Genomic DNA, 19,645 nt, shown 5'->3' with positions numbered 1-19,645 from the left:
GGGTTACTTGAATGTTTTTATAAGATAGGAATATATGTCTTCACCGTGGGGGGGGACGTGATTTCACTAACGTTGTATATGGAAATGTCTGCAATAAAAAGTACTTTTAAACTTTGTAACCCTCCTCTTGTACAAGTACTTATTTTGCCCCATATCGTTTTTACCACAGAATTGACTTTTTTTCTCTGCTTTTTAAATAAGATCTGAATCTGATGAATATACTGTGGTAAAAAGAAAACTCAAATACAGTCCAAGACTACGCTTCCTCTCTCAAATGTCATAGATGCTGTCGCTCAAGCAGCATTTCCCTTTCTTTTTCATATGAAATTAGTTCTAAAAGAAAGGAAATTAGATTGGAAATAGAGTAAGTATGACGTTTTGATGTCTTCTTCTTTATATGAGGTTTCTGTAAGCCCAGCCTTTTATCATTAAAAATTAGCTGTATTCTGCCACGTTAGCAGCTAACCCTCCTTCCCTCCCCAGCAGCGGGTGCCAGTGTGCTCTGGTGAGTCTGCGCCGACGGCCGGACGTCCGGAGCTGCCGGAGCTGCCGGGGCTGCGGGGTCCGGGAAGGCTTCCTGGTGTCGTGGTCTTTGGGTTTGATGTACACTGGTCTAAATGCTTAGAGCGTTATGACAGTTGTTTCATCATGTTCTGTGTGCCTCATTATAACAGTGCCTCTTAAAAAGGAAATCTTTTTCAGAAAATCTTTTGTCTGAATCTTTGCCACTCTAAGAATTCTCAAGCTTTCCTTCAACGCTCCAGAAAAGATTTTACCGGACAATGTGTTTCTTTTAGCAAGAGATGTGCGTAGTTATCTAAGTTGGTTTTTAAATTTCTCTGACATTTAATAAAAAGTTACACATGAATATAAAGTTAAAAGTATATATTTACCTATATAACAACATATTGGTTTGTATACTCTGATAAAACTACAGTCAAGAAACTCAGATCAGGAAAACTGAATGACATTTCTCATCATAAGCCCTTGAGTCCACCTAAAACAGGTAGCCAACATTTTTCTAGCAGTATTTATTCATACTGACATACAAAAGCTGTTTTAAGAGTACTGTCTAAAACTGTGTAGTCCTTAATTGAGGTACATAGCTATAGGTGTCTACTTCAATGAATTGAATTGATGTTGAAAGTGTGCTTAAAATACTGATACTTGTTTAAAAACATGGTAACACTATAAACCTGGGCAAGTTTGTAAGGCCTAGCCCTGCCTGACGCTACGGTGCGCGTCTTGCTTTGTTCTGAAGAGCCGCAGGCAACGTGGGTGCTGACAGTCCTCAGGATTGTCAAGGACCTCAGCACACATGCAGTTGAAATCAATAGCCTCAAAAACATGTGAGAAATGAATACACACACACACACACACAATCACACAAACGCACACGCGAATCAGAAGGTCTGATTTTATGTACCTAGAATATAGAAATAGCTTATTGAAAAAATTGCACAAAATCGTTACATTACAAATCAAGAGCTGGTTTGTACTGACAAACATGGCCCAGTTTCACTACCGTACGTACCGTACGTAACGTGTTGCTTCCGAAATACGTATCGCTCTCTCTTTTCTTTTTCTCAGCTTTTCCTGAATGTTCTCAAGTAACTTTATGTATTCTTTTTGGTTGCTCTCTTTACAAACGTCTGTGGTGATGGCAGGCATGCTGTAGTTTTGCCTAGGAGCTTTGACGAACTGTGATGCTGGGAGCTTAGCCCTGCCTTGTCCTCATCTCTGTGTTGACACATCTGTGAAAAGTCCCCATGAGTCTCATCCACATGCTCTAGTTGCATGGCACATGGTCTCCAAAACAGAAAATACTTCATGGGTCAATCCTCAGAGCTGGAAACTCTGGCCTGGTACTTGCTTCTCATTCTCAGGAGAACATCTCTAAATTCTGATCACTGCTTTGCATTATAACAGCAACAGAAAGTCGCCAATTTTGTGGATAATGCAGTCTGTTTATTTCTGTAGTGAAAACAGTTGGGTTTTCAAAGTTTGGTTTTCCATCTCAGATCTGCCTGTGGAGAATGGGTTTGCGGGCTTTGTTTTTACGGTGGGTTCCCAGGGACTCCCTGTGTGTTCCCCGATGCCCCCCGTCCTTGCAGACTGAGCCTTCGTCCACTCAAACGCATGACAGCACGTACCCAGCAGGCGTTGGGGACCCGGGAAGGCTGCAGTGCCCTCAAGACTGCATCTTGTTTGAGCAGTTGTGGCAGCTTTGTTGGGGTTTTTAATGTCACACATGATTTAATTTTCTAAAATCATAAAATATTGGCAGTTTCTAACATAAATGTGTTTCTCCTAATCCATCAAAAGGGGCCATATAATATTTTACTACTCACCCCAGCTTTTGTCGGAACCGTATGAAATGAAGTCAGGTACTTCTGTGAACTCAGAGTAGCTGTGGCTCAGTGTTTGCAACGACCAAAACTGCCGTGAGCGGCCTGGGGCAGGGTTGGGATGGATGCCTGCCTTTGCTTTGAGAGAGGAGCTCACGTGAGGAACGCACCTCAGTGAAGGTTTTTCTTTTGTTTTGTTTTGTTTGAGACGCAGTCTTACTCTGTCGCCCGGGCTGGAGTGCAGTGATGTGATCTCAATTCACCACAACCTCCGCCTCCTGGGTTCAAGCAATTCTCCTGCCTCCACCTCCCAAGTATGCTGGGACTACAGGTGCACGCCACCACGCCTGGCTAATTTTTGTATTTTTAGTAGAGACAGGGTTTCACTCTGTTGGCCAGGCTGGTCTCGAACTCCTGACCTTGTGATCTACCCACCTCGGCCTCCCAAAGTGTTGGCATTACGGGTGTGAGCCGCTGCGCCCGGTCTTCAGTGAAGGTTCTTATTCCTAGTCAGAACCCTCTCCTGCCAGTGCCCGCTATGTGAGGCTTATTTTGCTGTGAACATCTGGTGGCATTCTCGTGTGGGGACACTGTCCTTTGCCCCAAGGGCCAGTGAACCGAACTCCAAGCAAGGGCTGTTGGTGGGGCCCGTGGAAAGCACTGCTTGTCGCCCAGAGTAGTCAGAAGCAGAAGTGCTGGTGTGAAACAGGCCCCGCAAGTCTCAGGAGTCTTGCAGCCACTTAGGTTTCTGTATCTCCCCACCTGACTGAGCCCCCTCGAGGACAAGGTGCTGTGTCCTGAATTGTGGTTCTAAGGATACAAAGATGAGAACAAGACGTAGCCTCCAGCCTCAGGGAGCTTACGGTCCATTAGGAGAGGCAGGTGAATTCAGCTCAGATGATCAGATTGTGTTAATAAGACGCCTGGGGGAGTGTGCGGGAGATGGCAGGACCGGCTCGTTCGTTCCCATCTCCAAAGAAAGACACACACAGTACAGGGGCCTCTTGGTTTCACTGAGGGGCTCACCCAGTCAGACTTGAGGGAAGGTGCCCGCGGCAGAGGTAGAGAAAAGCAGGGACACGGTGGGTGGCAAGTGTTGGCCCTGGTGGGGTGTCAGTCACGGGGAGGGCTGGTGTGATGTGCTGAGAGGTGAGGGTGGAGAGGGAGCAGAATTCCCTCAAAATGTGAGCAGATATTAAAGAGCCATAAGGGCAACATGGCCCAGCCCGACTTGCATTTTTGCAAGCTCCTCTGGCGCAGCATGGACGGAGTGCTGGGGCCATCGGGGTAGGGGACGTGTGTGGAGATGTGTGGAGATCGTGGTGCTGGGCGGAGCTGTGGGAGTGCAGGCACAGGGCGCTGAGGACCTGGTCCGACTGGCATTCGAGGAAGGAACCCAGCTGAAGGTGTGCGCCCCGGCTGTTTTGGGAGGAAGGGGAAGCCAGGTGGGCCCAGAGTTGAGCAGCAGGGCCTGGGCCTGGAGGCATGGAAGCCGGGGTGAATGAGGAGGGCAGGGGGTTGGGAAAAGGCTGAAGACGGCCCACAGGGGAAGGAGCCCGAGATGCCTGGAGGAGAGGCTGGGGTCACAGAGACCGAGGGAGGGTGCAGGTTCAGGGCTGAAGAATGGCATTCACGGTCTTCACTCCTCAGAGAGGTCCAGTGAGGCAAGGCTGGGAAGGGCTTAGCAGCCAGAGGGCACCCATAGGCCTCGGGCCAGAGAAGGCTTCGTCAGAGGTGAGGGCCAACACTGGATGATAGCTGAGAACAGAGCTAGCTGCTCTGGGCCGGCAGGGTGTGAGGGGCAGGGGTGAAGCAGGTCAGCAGGAGGGCGCTGCTGTGACGGGGGTGCAGCCTGAAAGAGGCCGAAGCTGTGGGACTCTCTGGGCAGAGAACGGAGGGGTATGCATGAAAGCAGCCTGAGCAGGAACCCCCGCTCCCCTCTCCTGAGCTCGGAGGCCCTGAGCAAGCTACCCAGCCCTCCATGTGCCAGTTCCCCCATCAGCCAGGTGAGGGTGGCAGCACACACACACGACCCTGCAGGACAAACAGGCGCCCCGCTCACAGCAGACACAGGTGCCGCTGCCTTCGCCTGTGCCCTCAAAGCGAGCAGACGCTCGTCACAGTCATGCTGTCCCACGCACCGTCTCATAGAAGCTTCACAGCCGCCCTCCAGGGTGACCTTACCCCTGCACTACACCCATGGAAACGGAGTCAGCCGGGCCCAGTGACTGCGGGCTGAGCCAGCTGCGTTTCAATCCAGAGCACGGGGAGAGTGAAGAAGTCCCAGGGCCACCCGTAGGGAATGGAGAGGGAACGTCAGGCTCGCCCAGGCTGTGTGTGTTTTGGTGGAGAGCGAGTCACCCAGGATGTGATGAGAGGGTTTCATAAGCAAGCTGGGAAAATGGGATAAAGGGGAGCGAGAACCATGCCAGCTGTCTTGATGAGAGGACGTGATCGTGAAAGGAAAGGGAAGAGAATCATGAGGTTGGAGGTCGCTGGCAAAGAATGGGTGGCCGGAGGTGAGGGTTCCAGCGGTGAGACAGCTCCCGCCACCGAGCCCAGGGCGCTCCTCGCGCTTGGCTGCTCACGTGGAGTCAGAACTGCGGAGGCTGTGGGGTGTGGGCCAGGGTGTAGCTCACTGTCCATCAGGTGCAGAGGGACCAGGCGGGGACCAGCTGCTTTGCTGTCTCCACTGAGGGCTTTCTGGTTTCAGAAGTCAGCAAGGCGCGTCGTGTTGCAAGTGTAGGCGAGTCTTCCACTGAGCGGGCTTTGTGCGGGAGAGGGCCCTGGGGGGTGGCAGGGGAGATGCATCCCTGGCCAGGATGAGAAGCTTGGAGTTCAGAGCCTGGGCACCTAACAGAGTGACTCCACACTTTGCATTGCAGTACACAGTGTATAGTCAAGCCAGCACCGTGAGCATTCCGGTCGCAATGGAGACAGATGGGCCTTTGTTTGAAGATATGCAGATGCTGAGAAAGACAGTGAAGGACGAGGCCCATCAGGTAAAAGTGCACTGAGCTCAGCTGCGCGCCCGTGACAGATCATTGCTTAAGAAATGCACATACTTTTGGTAGGCGATGTGATTTGCATCAGTGCCTTCTGTTTAAGCTGAAATTAAAAATTAAATTTTGCTAGCCTTATAGGAAACATTGTATCTATAGATCTTAGTGATCAAATTACTAGAAACAGTTTTTAAGGATTAAGTATGTGCCTGAGATTCGTATCTCCATTTACTAACAGTAGTAGTAATCCCAACTCTTAACTATTCTTTAAATGTTAACTCCAGCAAAATCGAAAGCTTCACAGCCATATCCACCCCTCGCTTTTTTCTTCACAGCCCTCTGGCTTCTGCTTTGGCCCAGAGATGCCCCCTTTTAGCTCTTCACGGCAGGTGCTAACAACCCCTTTCCCCAGGACACCTCACCCCCCTCCCCCCTTGCCCCCTCACCACCCTTGCCGCCTTGCCCCCTCGCCCCCCTCATCCCTCTCACCCCCTTGCCCCCTTACCACCCTTACCTTCCTGCCCCCTTCCCCCTCACCCCCCTCATCCCCCTCGCTCCTCTCGCCCCCCTCCCCCTTGCCCCCCTCGCCCCTTCCTGGGTACTGTCTTTCAGTACTTATGTCACAGGCCACCTCGGGTAACAGCCCTGCTCCAGTGGTTTTCTTTCCTTTGTTGTGGAATAAACATGTAGATCACCCCGATTCAAAGAGAGCCTCCTACCACTCTCATTCCTCAACTGGGCCTGTAGACACTTAGGACAACTTACTCAGTTCCTCCTTGAGTTCGAGGAGCCTTTCAACTGCTGTGTTTCCCTGAACATCCCTCCCTGTTTCAAATGCCTGTAAACTAAGAAAGTAGTCCCAAATGGTCTGGAGACCTTGGCCTTTCTCGCTGAGAAACTTTAACCTCTTTTTGACCAGCGAAATAATTCCTAAAGACATCCTGTTCTAAAATTCTGAGGTAAAAAGTGAAAGTAGGCACCCTGCCTGTGGAGTGGCCATTCTTTCACTTCTTCACTAGATTAAATAAAATATATTATTTAAATGAATGCCCCCCATTTATTTTTTACATTTTGAATGTGACTCCTAGAAGCTTGGGAATTAGCACATGGCTGGCACCATATCCCAGTGGGGCTGCACTGGTCCCGGCTGCTTTCTCGGAGTTGCACAGGAAGGGGCTCGTGGCATCAAGCCGCCATGCTAGCCACGGTCATCGGTCTCTTCTGCCCCTCTAATTCCTCAACTCAGGTTAAGAGCAAAATAGATGACTGAATGCGGCTTTGAGCTCATCAAAGCCTGAAAGTACTAGAAAATACAGTGGAAAAGCCCACTGAACACTCCGAACATCAGTAACTAGTATTCTATCTAATTCAGTTGGATTCCATACTTTCCTCACCATGAATGTTCTTAGCAATGAATAGATTTCATCACAAATATGAAAATCTGTGTATATTTCTCTCTTTGTGGGAGTGGTAATGTTCTCCCTTCTTGATACTTTTTTTAACTCAGGGATTTTAGGTCGCCTTTTTACCATTTTGATTTTGTGGCTTCAAATTTGCTAAAGACTTGTAAGCTGATCTTGTTACTGCACACAGAAGGAAATCACAGTTAGTGTTAAGACACGAGGCTATACACAGTTAAAAAGCCAGTTCTTGGCCGGGTGTGCTGGCTCATGCCTGTAATCCCAGCACTTCGGGAGGCCAAGGCAGGCGGATCACCTGTGCTCAGGAGTTCGAAACAAGCCTGGCCAACATGGTGAAACCCTGTCTCTACTAAAAATACAAAAATTAGCCAGGCGGCCGGGCGCAGTGGCTCAAGCCTGTAGTCCCAGCACTTTGGGAGGCCGAGACGGGCGGATCACGAGGTCAGCAGATCAAGACCATCCTGGCTAACAGGGTGAAACCCCGTCTCTACTAAAAAATACAAAAAACTAGCTGGGCGAGGTGGCGGGCGCCTGTAGTCCCAGCTACTCGGGAGGCTGAGGCAGGAGAATGGCGTAAACCCGGGAGGCGGAGCTTGCAGTGAGCTGAGATCCGGCCACTGCACTCCAGCCCTGGCACACAGGGTTGGGGAATTTTTCTTTTTGGTATAGCCTTTGACTTAGGTCATAATTAAAGCTAGACAAAGAATATGTCCAAAATGTAATGTACCTGAAAGGTGTGTACATATTGGCAATTTAGGTCCTACTCTGTAGTAGATCAAGAACTTGATCAAGAATGCAAACCAAAATAGCATTCTCTCCTGAGTAAAACTGCATTTGAAAGTCAGCCCTAGTATCTGTGTGATATTCGGGACCCCAGAACTTCCAGCTGCTTGGTCTGTCCACTGCCCTTGGAAAGGGGCACGTCCCCTCCTGGGAGGGTTACCTTATGCGGTGACAGGAAGGAACAGGTCCTGTGGCCATCCACTTGTCTAGTTCTAAATACACAGGCAGGACAGTTCTTGGAGAACTCCTGTAGCATGTCTGCTTCCTTGTTTTCACAGTTCTTGCAATTGTGTTCTGTCACCGGGTTTCCTGTGTGACTGACATTCTTAAAACAGTGATTCCCTTGCCTCATCCTTAGATCACTGTGAATTACGTTCCTGAGTCAAGATTCAGTATCACTGGGATGTCAGTTTTCCCCAAATTAACGTACTCTCCATTCGAATCTCAGCAGGCTTTTTATCCTCAAGAAATTGAGAAAGCTAATTCTAAAATTCACATGGAAATGCAGAGGATCTGGAATAGCCAAAACAACTGTGAAAAAGAATGAAGTTGGAAGACTAATAACACTATGCAATTCCAAGACCTCTTATGGTTTTTGTTTGTTTGTTTTTGGAGACAGGTTCTCACTGTGTCACCCAGGCTGGAGTGCAGTGGCACGATCACAGCGATCACAGCACACTGCAGCCTCAACCTCCTGGGCTCAAGCGACCCTCCTACCTCAGCCTCCTGAAGTGCTGAGATTACAGGTGTGAGGCCCTGTGCCTGGCCTGACTCCTCGTAGATTTCTTTCTTTTTTTTTTTTTTTTTTTTTTTGAGGTGGAGTCTCGCTCTGTCACCCGTGCTAGAGTGCAGTGGCCGGATCTCAGCTCACTGCAAGCTCCGCCTCCCGGGTTTACGCCATTCTCCTGCCTCAGCCTCCCAAGTAGCTGGGACTACAGGCGCCCGCCACCTCACCCAGCTAATTTTTGTATTTTTAGTAGAGACGAGGTTTCACCGTGTTAGCCAGGATGGTCTCGATCTCCTGACCTCATGATCCACCCGTCTCGGCCTCCCAAAGTGCTGGGATTACAGGCTTGAGCCACCACGCCCGGCCGACTCCTCGTAGATTTCTATGGATCAGTTGAATCGGTTGAATTCAACATATCCAGATGAAAGTATTTATGGAGTGCAGTGTCTAGGTATAATATTTGAAATGATAAATTCTGCTCCTTTTTTTTTTTTGAGAGACAGGGTCTTGCTCTGACACCCAGGCTGGAATGCAGTGGCAGTCTTGGCTCACTGCAGCCTTGGCCTCCTGGACTCAAGCAATCCGCCCACCTCAGCCTCCCAAGTAGCGGTGACTACCGGCACCACCACATTCAGCTGATTTTTGTATTTTTAGCAGAGACAGAGTTTTACCATGTTGGCTAGGCTGGTCTCAAACTCCTGGTCTCAAGTGATCTGCCTGCCTCGGCCTCCCAAAGTGCTGGGATTACAGGCATGAGCCCACCACACCCAGCCAATAAACTTTTCTTAAGTTGAAAAATGTTTGGAGTGGTTTTCCTAAAATTCTGAAAAGCACTATTGTTAAAGCAAAAAGAAGGTACCAGTTCAAGGCTGCAGTGAGCTACAATCGCACCACTGCCCTCCAGCCTGGGTGACAGAGCCAGACTCAGACTCTCAAAACTTTAAAAAAAAAAAAAAAAGGTACCAGGATGCAGGAAAAATGTATGTGCACAATTTGGTGACCAAATTGACATAAGAAATTATAGCTAAAAATTAAGCTTTTTTTGGTTTTTATATATAGTCATTTGAAGATACTCAATACCCTTTTAATTTTATTTTCAGCTAACTTTATTTTTCCAAACTAATTTCACATTTCTCTGAGATGATGTGAGGGTTGGCTTGGGACAGGTGAGAGGTGGTGGAAGGAATAGCTGGAGAGCGGGAAGCAGGCTGTGATGCTGATGGATGGAGTAGGCTGGATTTTTGTGGAGAAATTCAACCATGTGTTTACCTATCCTTTATTTACATTTCCTTCAAGAAACTAGTAAAACCCTATTCAGAACATTCAAAGAAAACTAGCACATACCATGTGAATGGCATTTATATCACAGACATTTAAAATGTTTGCAATTCTCATTTTTAACAGTTGGTCGGGAGAAAAGCATCACCAACCACGCAAGTAAGGAAGGTGTAGAGAGACGGAAGGTGGTCAGTGCAGGTACTCATTATTCAACGCGTAGAGCACACGGAAGGCCTGTTCTCCAGGAAAAGAACTGACGAGTTAACATGTACATGAAGTATTTTCCCTTTTGTCCATGTCATTCCAGCTTGTGATGGTCAAAACAAAGAAAGAAATGTGGCGACTGGGAGGCCGAGCACAATGGCACACGCCTGTAATCCCAGCACTTTGGGAGGCCGAGGTGGGCGGATCACCTGAGGTCAGGAGTTCAAGACTAGCCTGACCAACATGGTGAAACCCTGCTTCTACTAAATAACAAAAAATTAACCGGACGTGGTGGTGGGCGCCTGTAATCCCAGCTATTTGGGAGGCTGAGGCAGGAGAATCACTTGAACCCGGGAGGTAGAGGTTGCAGTGAGGCGAGGTTGCACCATTGCACTCCAGCCTGGGTGACAGAGCGAGACTCCGTGTCAAAAATAAAAATAAAATAATTTTAAAATAGAAATTTGGTGGCTGGGCACCATGGCTCACACCTGTAATCCCAACACCTTGGGAGGCCGAGGCAGGAGAATTGCTCAAGGCCAGGAGTTTGAGACCAGCCTGGGCAACACAGCAAGACCTCATCTCTAGAAAAAAAAAAAAAATTTAGCCAACCATGTGGTGTATGCCTGTGGTCCTAGCTCCTCAGGAGACTGAGGCAGGGGGATCCTTTAAGCCCAGGAGTTCAAGGCAACAGTGAGCTGTAATCACACCACTGCATTCTAGCCTGGGTGACAAAGACCCTGTCTCTAATTTAAAAAAAAAAAAAATTTTTTTTTTTGAGACGGAGTCTCGCTCTGTCGCCCGGGCTGGAGTGCAGTGGCCGGATCTCAGCTCACTGCAAGCTCCGCCTCTCGGGTTTACGCCATTCTCCTGCCTCAGCCTCCCGAGTAGCTGGGACTACAGGCGCCCGCCAGCTCGCCCGGCTAGATTTTTGTATTTTTAGTAGAGACGGGGTTTCACCGTGTTAGCCAGGATGGTCTCGATCTCCTGACCTCATGATCCGCCCGTCTCGGCCTCCCAAAGTGCTGGGATTACAGGCTTGAGCCACCGCGCCCGGCCAAAAAAAAAAAATTTTAAGAAATTTGGTCCCTTAAGAAATGTTGATTATTTCTATCCCAAATTAAGTAGTAAAGTTTGAATGTACACCTTTATAAGAGGAATAAAACTTGCATAGCCATGTATGCCCAACCCCTGGTGTTCTTTCAGCACTTACGGTTTACACTGAGCCTTCCGGGCCTGCCCGTGGGCTGCAGAAGAGAGGCCACCTCTCGCTGACTTGTGTCTCCCGCGGTCCGCTCTGCCCTTGCCAGCATGTTCACCTGCACGTCCCCTCCGCCAGGCCCTTCATCAGCCCATCGTCTGCATGCTGTCTTCTTCTCCCTGCCTCCTGGCCTCATTTTTTTGCCTTGTGGATAGTAACATTATTCTCTGCTTTGCACATCAATTCAATTTAAAATGTCTAAGCAGAAAGGCCCAGATATGTCCACCAGTTTTCTGTCCTTTCGGAAGCTCTGGGGTCACGTTTGTGTTCTCAGTTTGCATTCACTGGTTCCAGCTCCAAGCTTTTTACTGTTGCCTTTCTCTATGAAAACGTTTCTTCTCTTTGGGGTGCCTATTGCCGCTGTAATTACATATTTTAAGTATATACAAATCTTGGTTTTGTTTTGCTTCACTTTGTTTTAGAGATCAACACAGAATGGGCATAAAATTCAGGGTAGGATTTCACCTCTGAGTTTCTCATGGGTTGAAGGTAGACATGCTCTGCATCCTCACACATGAACACGCTCTTACACGTACCGTGATGGGCGAGGGGACCGTGACCTTCACCATCTCCAGAAGTGGAAGATTCTCCCAAAGCTCTCACGCTGGTTTCCAGGGGGAAAAAAAAAATCAAAAGTCCTGCCCCTACCACGAGTGAATGTGAATATTCAAATAACATTTCTAGAAATCATCCTAAAGTGATGTGACACAAAATTCTTTTTAAACCTTGACATTATTGCTGTTTTCATCGATACATTTGCAAAGAACCCTGCTGGGAAACACTTAGCAAAAATTTGAACTTTTCATTCAGGACCTCTGCAAGTCCTTGGATTTTTCATTAAAGCGAAGGAAAATTTATTTTACATCCATGTCAAAATCAGACATCTGGAATCTGTGAGGCTTGTGTTCTTTTTGTTGTCAAATGATTGACTTACATTTTGTCTGCTAGGTGTACCACAAAAGTAACTTAGTCTCTTTTAATACACTGAACAAAAAGGAAGACTTAATTCTGGTTAAGAAACTTTGTCCTGAGAAGTTTCTAACTAATTGGCAGTCAAGTCTTCTGGCATATACATCATGTTTGGGTGATTTAGATGGTTTATTGTTTTGTTTCAAAATATCGGTATTAACACAGCATCTCTACTTTTAAACTGGATTATGTGTTTATTCGTGGAAATGGATGCTTTTGATATGTAAACTCTCCAAATTAAGTTTCCCTTTTATTGCAGATACAGTTACCCAAATCCTCATGCAAAAATGGGATTCACTTAATTTTTTTTTAAGTGAAACCAAAATTTCCTAGACTTTACGAAGACAATGGATTGGAGAAGAGAGTTTTTTTTTTTTCAATTTGATAGATGTTTGAAATCCAATTTAAATGTTTTTCATTCATTTTTTTCTTTGTCTCCAAGGAAATTTCTACTTCTTCCTTTTTTTTTTTTGAGGTGGAGTCTCGCCCTGTCACCCAGGCTGGAATGCAGTGGTGCGATCTCGGCTCGCTGCAACCTCCACCTCCCGGGTTCAAGCGGTTCTCCTGCCCCAGCCTCTCAAGTAGCTGGGATTACAGGCACGCACCACTACACCCAGCTAATTTTTGTATTTTTGGTAGAGACGAGGGTTCACTATGTTGGTCAGGCTGGTCTCGAACTCTTGACCTCGTGATCCACCCGTCTCGGCCTCCCAAAGTGCTGGGATTACAGGCGTGAGTGACCGCGCCCAGCCGGAAATTTCTACTTCTTGAAATGCTTCTGTAGGGGACATGCTGATGAAACGGCTTTAATGACATTTATGAAATAGGAGGTTACTTGTGAGATTTACTAAAATGCATGAATTCCGCAAATTAGAGGTACTGAGTCCTGTGTACAAGCACTGCACATTTCAGAAGACCAAAACGCCAGTATTGAACACACAGGCCCTCACACAAGTCACGATTTTTAGTGGCAAGACATTTTTGGCGAATTTCCATGATAAGACATAAGGCCGTTTCCCTGTGGCCAGGGTGCCGACAGTGAGTGGGTGAGGCACACGTGCCTCGCGGTTATCCTTTGACTTCCACCTCAGACGTAAGCTTGCTTTTCAGATAGCTTAGTTTGTAGCCAACGCCATTGCATTTCTAATTCCAGGCACAGAAAGATCCGAAGAAGGACCGTCCTCTTGCACGCCGCAAGTCCGAGCTGCCTCAGGACCCCCACACCAAGAAAGCCTTGGAAGCTCACTGCAGGGCTGATGAGCTGGCCTCCCAGGACGGCCGCTAGCCTCCGGGGTGCCGCATCGGGGCTGGGCCCGCCAGTTCTTTTCTGGATTCTGTAGAAAATACATACTTTCTGTGCCATACCAATCAGTTACACTCAAAGCTTTCTTGGACCCCGTTCTGTAGGCAATAACGTGCGTCCGCCTCAGCACGAGATTAGGAGTTCAAACAATGGTGAATTCCCAGAGCCCGCTGGCAGAGCCGCGGGTTGACGACGGTGTCCTCACAGTGTCGTCGCCACCCCAGCATAGTCCACGTCAGACTATTTCACAAAGTCAGAGCTATAGGAAAGCACCCTGCCCTTCATGTTCTCCCAAATGCAACTTAGGATCTTTTAACATAGGTGGTTCTGTGATAACATCAATGTTTTCCAAATCAAAGGAACACTTTAAAAAGTATGACCTATTTTTTAAGACTTTACAGCCTTTGAAATGGTTTCCACGCGATTGTTACGCCAGCAGTTCTCGTTTGTTTGTTTTTCAGTCTCAGTGAAATGGCTGTTTGCTTTCGAGTTCTCACACAACGTACTGGGAAAATGACAATCCTCAACCGCTGGTATTTGCTAAGGGGTCTCTTCACTTTGATGAGTGACATGAATACCGTGTCTGTTTCTCTTGTGTGTACCTAAAGCCATATTTCCAAGTCTGTGGTACTCCAGGATTCCAGGAGGAAGCTTGTAGAAGAAATTTATTTTAAAAGAGATTGCTCTGAAATCGATCTTAAAAGAGCTTGCTCTGTCTACCTTGACAGAAATTGGAGTTTAAAAATTATGTGTTCATATTGCTATTTGCAGATTTCATTTCCATCAACTTAAACATTGTTGCCCTTCAACAAGGCTCTTGAATTCATAAAATTATAGTCTCTAAGAATTCCACATTTGATGGAAAGTTGGAGCCAAATCATTTTGAGTTAAGCCAGTTCTTAGCCTAATGCAAACTGCAGCTGTCTTTGAGCGTAAAGTAACACAACAGCGTTGCACGGGACCGGCACTGCCGCTGCCTTCCCCGAAGGCTGCAACGCGGTTCTGAGAGCTTGGAGGAGGCAGCAGCGAGGATGATGTTCAGTGGGGCTCTTTCTGTTGAAAAGAGCTCACATTATCAACACCGCGTAAGGAAAATACAGTGTGTGAGTTTTCATCGGTCTTCAAATGCTGCTATGTATTCCACAGACTTCCTTGCATGTACTGAGCTTTTTTAGATGGAATAGCACAAGGAGAAAAATCTTTAAACTTAGTGCTTTGTCTATTCTTTATTTCTCTCAGGGTGGCCAGTATTTTGACTTATTTATCCTGCTTGAAAGCTACTTGAGATGTGTACTGCTATTCTAAACACGTGATTCTAGTTTCTTTCATCTCTGGCATAAGATTATATTACTTAATGTTAAGTGTCTTGATGCATAAAAGACAAAATCTGGCTTTTTTTAGGATCTGGTTTTTCATCGAGGTCTCGGGTATCCTTTTAAAGATTGTGAGAAGCAGACATTGCTCCTTGTGCAGCCCTAGTGCCTGCTGCCCACTGCTGTCATTTCAAGCCACTGGCAATGCTTCTGTCCTCGTGTCTTGGAGGACAATCACCTGGGGGGAGGGGACTTCTTGTGTTAAGAGCAAGTGCAGGCATGAAATGCGAAGACCGCCCCAGCTAAAAGTGGACAAGTCCACTTTGTGAGATGAACACTTCCTGAGAAACTTGACACGTATCTCTCCATTTTACCATTCTGAAAACTTATCATTCAAAAAAACAGTTTAGATGCCTTCTCCTTTTGAGGGAAAAAGGGTGCTTTTTATTGTATAAAGCAGCGTCTTATGTATTTTGATATACCATTGTTTGAACTTCCGTCTTTAGCTGATAGATTCTCAAATATCCTTGATTTTGGATGTTCAGTATGTTTGTGAGAGAGGTTGCTGGGAAGACTCTCTTTTCGCCCTAGGGAAAAAGCAAAATATCAATGTTTGGTTGACTGTGTAAAGCTCGGTGTGTAAGAACATCTTTTTGTCTAGGTTTTCTTTCTGCTCTTTATTGAAGACAAACACTCACCAAAAAGAAAAATAAAAGTTTTCAGAGAAACCAGTTTTCTTCGGCAAGAGTATTACTTAACATTTTAGCCTCCTAAAGGTTCCCTAGTTAGTATTGGACTCCTGTGCTAATTGTCAGCTTACATATCATTGTATAGAGACTGTTTATTCTGTACCAAACTGATTTCAAAAGTATTACATTGAAAATAAACTGGTGACTGTTTTTCTTCATAAAGTTCTGCGTTTGGCATCTTCACTCTTTCCAGAATGTATCTGTACATCAGAAATGTCACTATTCCAAGTGTCTTTTTAGTGTGGCTTTAGTATGGCTTCCTTTTAATATTGTACATACATTGTATCTTTGTTTTATGGTAATAAGTAATAAAAATGTAGACTTCATATTTTGTACAAAATGTCCTATGTACAGAATAAAAAAATTCATAGAAACAGCAAATATAGGTAAGTGGCACAATTATTTTTCTTTAGAAAATACCTGTAACTTTATGCATTAGTGAAATGTTAAGTACCGACATATTTTTTAACATTTTGTAATTTGGAACTTTTTGTTTTGACCTTGTTTATGAAGAGAAACTTCAGACACCTGCCATTTAATATGCTCTTTTATCTAATTTTCGAAGACTAAAAAACGGTGTATCATATGGACTAAATAAAGAACATGTGAATTTTATTGCTCATCATGAAACTAAATTTAGCCATGGTGTTGGGCAAGCTGGCTTGGACGTGCTCGGGTTCCCGTTAGGTCAGGGCCGCCCGCACACACGGACGCTGGCTGCGGAGGGGCTGGCCATCTCCATCCAGCCGGCCTGGAGCGCTGACTGCACCAGCTGCTAGCCACAGCTGTTCAAAGCTAAGTCTCTCCGCTGATTTTTTACTTAGTGGAAAAGGCAGTGTGACTTTTTATAGACCACCTCTTGGTTTGGTTTGGGTTTTGGGGCTTTTTTGAGTAGGAAAAGGTGAATCAATACAACTTATAGAAATGAAAGTCTTGAAAATAGGGAATTGCTGGCAGTATGAATTCGGGATCCTAGTTCACCCACCTCCTCAATGGAGAGATCATTATCCTCGCTGATGCTCTTGCGAGAAGCCCATGGAAACAGGACCAAAGTGTGACCTCCTCGTGGCGTGGTTATAACCTCACCTTTCCATAGCTGTGTGTGGTCAGCTCGCCGGCTGGCGTGGGAGGGCAAGCTTTGTCCTTAGCTTCCTTCTCTACCCAGTGGTGTCTGTGCTCCCTTCCCACTGACAGAGGTGCAGACGCCGACACTCTGCAGCTGGGGCACATGGACGAGGCTGAGAACGAACCAGGCAGAGTGTGGTCTTCGGCCTAAGGGTCCAGTAACTTGTGCTGGCTGTTTTGAGGAACCACACATGCCCCACTTCCACCTAAAAGTGGGCACGCCAGCCAGAAGACTTCACATCCTGCGCCGCTACTCAGATCAGTGTTTCTGCAGACTAGATGTTTGCCCGCTGCGGTCCTTATCCCCCATCTTGAAACTGGAGGAAACCTGGTGTTTAGTAACTTCCTGCAGCACAAGAGTTCGAGAGGACTCACTCACCGAGGCCTGCTGCGATTTCAGCCCAGCTGCACGCTGCTGCTATTTTGGGGTAGCAAGAAGCATAAAGGCAAAACTACTGGCTTCGTGTCTCCTGTGAGGGTTGGCAGCAGCCATCAGCGGTAATGACAAGGAGAACTCGTATTTCTTACCACTGCCTTTATGCCAGGAGCTGTGCTGGGTGCCTCATTTCCCTGGGTTAATTTACTTAATTCTCACAACCCATCAAATAATTTGCTACTCTTATCCTCATTCACAAATGAGGAAACTGAGGCACACAAAGGTGCAGTCACTTGCCCGATGTCACACAAATACTGAGTGGAGCCAGGTTGCTACCCAAGCAGTGTGGCCTGGGGTCCAAGCCCCGACCATCACATTACGTGGTGGAAATGCCTTCTAGATGGGCAGCGTCATGGGTGATGGTGAACGCAGGTGAGGGCCTGGGGACATGCTCGCAGCACCGTGTCAGGCCACAGGAACACCCCCAGGTGAACAGTGTGAGTCACGGTATTGTCAGCCTAAAGGAAGAAACAGACGATATAGGGAGAGGCCAGGCCCCACGGCTCACGTCTGTCATCCCAGCTGCTCGGGAGGCTGAGGTGGGAGGACCACTTGAGCCCAACAGGTGGAGACTGCAGTGAGTTATCTCGCTGCTGCATGCCAGCCTGGGCGACAGAGCAAGACCTTGTCTCAGAAAGAAGGTACAGGGAGAGAGCTGATTTGGGCCAAGGTTGAGAGCTGCAGCCTGGGAAACACTTGCAAGCTGCCTTGAGAAATGCTCTGGGGGAGAAAAAGAGGCTTCCGCATTTAAAAGAGAAAAGGACAGATCAGGAAAGGGGCAGTTACTCAAGTTGTTTTTCAGGAGTTCTCGCTGGTTGACAGAACCACTTGATGCGTGATTGGCTGTACATTGTTGAACTACAGGGCGCGAGGTATGGTGTCCAACGTGTGGCACTGTTAGGTACATGCATAGCTACTGGTGCCAGTCTGGAGCCCACACAGCGAGCTTCAGGAGATGATCTCCCAAGGCAGGAGGGGGAGTGGGGCGCGGGGGCCCAAGGAAGGGTAAAAAGTGTTTCCTTCTCATCCTGAACTCCAGGTGAAACCCTTGCATCTGCGTTCACCACCATTGACACTGGGGAGAACCCCAGGCCCTGCAAGGTCGAGGGGTGACCACGGTCATGGACCCCAGGGTCTGTCCTTCATAACCATGGCCCCATGGAGACACCCAGGGCCTCCCAGAGCCCGTGCTCGGCCCCGACGTTGCACTGGGGAAGCAGCCCCTATGGAGACAGTGTCAAGGGACGGCTGTGGCGGCTGTGGGCTCTGACGGTGCACTTGACCCCAGAACCAGAAGAGCTTGATTCCAGTCCAGGGGCTCCCGTTCCTCAGAGGCTATTTTTTGTTTGTTTGTTTTGTTTTGTCTTGTTTTGTTTTTGAGACAGAGTCTCACTGTGTCACCCAGGCTGGAGTGCAGTGGCACGACCTCAGCTCACTGTAACCTCCGCCTCCTGGGTTTAAGCAATTCTCCTGTCTCAGCCTCCGGAGTAGCTGGGATTACAGGCGCCCACTACCACACCCAGCTAATTTTATTTTATTTTATTTTATTTTATTTTATTTTATTTTATTTTATTTTATTTTATGTATTTATTTATTATTTTTTTTTTTTGTGAGAGGGAGTCTGGCTCTGTCGCCCAGGCTGGAGTGCAGTGGCCGGATCTCAGCTCACTGCAAGCTCCGCCTCCCGGGTTTACGCCATTCTCCTGCCTCAGCCTCCCGAGTAGCTGGGACTACATAATTTTATATTTTTAGTAGAGACAGGTTTCACCATGTTGGCCAGGCTGATCTTGAACTCCTGACCTCAGGTGATCTGCCCTCCTTGGCCTCCCAAAGTGCTGGGATTACAGGTGTGAGCCACCGCGCCCAGCCTGAGGCTTTTGTTTTTATGTAAGTTTAGATTTTATAAAACTTTTTTTTTTTTTTTGAAACGGAGTCTCACTCTGTCACCCGGGCTGGAGTGCAGTGGCGCAGTCTTGACTCACCACAACCTCCGCCTCCTGGGTTCAAGCGATTCTCCTGTCTCAGCCCACCAGGTAGCTGAGATTACAGGTGTGCGCCACCACACCCAGCTAATTTTAGTACATTTAGTAGAGACAAGGTTTCATCATGTTGGCCGGGCTGGTCTCGAACTCATGACCTTGTGATCCGCCTGCCTCGGCCTCCCAAAGTGCTGGGATTACAGGCGTGAGCCACCATGCCCAGCCCGAGGCTTTTGTTTTTATGTAAGTTTAGATTTTATAAAACATCAGCATTTTTGTAAACAAACATGCTAAATTTCAGCACTTTGGAGACCACCAACACATTAGCCTCTGTTCTCATTATATTACTAATGTGAACCTATAAAATTATGAAAGGTTCAGCTCTTATTTAATATGTAGTTTTATATAAGATTTCATTTGGAGGAAAAAAAATGGATTCCACTGTCAAAAAGTTTGAAATGTACTAAGCTTGATTCAGCTCCTTTTTTAGAGAAGGGAACAGACGTAGAGGTGCGGAGATGGGCCCACACTGACTGGAAGCCAAGTGTCCCCTACTCTCATAAGACTTTCTGCTTCGTATAAAAAGCATGATGTTGGGGCCAGGCGCGGTGGCTCAAGCCTGTAATCCCAGCACTTTGGGAGGCTGAGGCGGGCGGATCACGAGGTCAGGAGATCGAGACCATCCTGGCTATGGCTAACACGGTGAAACCCCGTCTCTACTAAAAATACAAGAAAATTAGCTGGGCGTGG

The 19,645-nt window shown here is 47.3% G+C and overlaps 1 protein-coding gene across 5 annotated transcripts in view; it reads left to right on the top strand.

Moving 5' to 3' along the window:
- The window catches only part of PPP2R5C (protein phosphatase 2 regulatory subunit B'gamma), a 45,859-nt gene extending 29,889 nt beyond the window's left edge, over positions 1-15,970 (top strand). For 2 of the 5 annotated variants that reach the window (XM_026455286.1, XM_026455285.1), the window contains one exon: positions 13,144-15,970. In XM_026455286.1, coding sequence (XP_026311071.1) covers positions 13,144-13,330 — 187 coding nt within the window. In that variant the 3' untranslated portion in view covers positions 13,331-15,970. Of the gene's footprint in view, positions 1-5,233; positions 5,351-9,685; positions 9,758-13,143 lie in introns of those variants that run through there. The other 3 variants (XM_026455284.1, XM_026455283.1, XM_026455287.1) reach the window with 3 other exon arrangements.
- Positions 15,971-19,645: the final 3,675 nt, after the last annotated feature.

This window comes from Piliocolobus tephrosceles, chromosome 6, assembly GCF_002776525.5.
Source record: "Piliocolobus tephrosceles isolate RC106 chromosome 6, ASM277652v3, whole genome shotgun sequence".
Taxonomy (NCBI): Eukaryota; Metazoa; Chordata; class Mammalia; order Primates; family Cercopithecidae; genus Piliocolobus; species Piliocolobus tephrosceles.
This window is presented reverse-complemented; position numbering and strand designations above follow the sequence as displayed.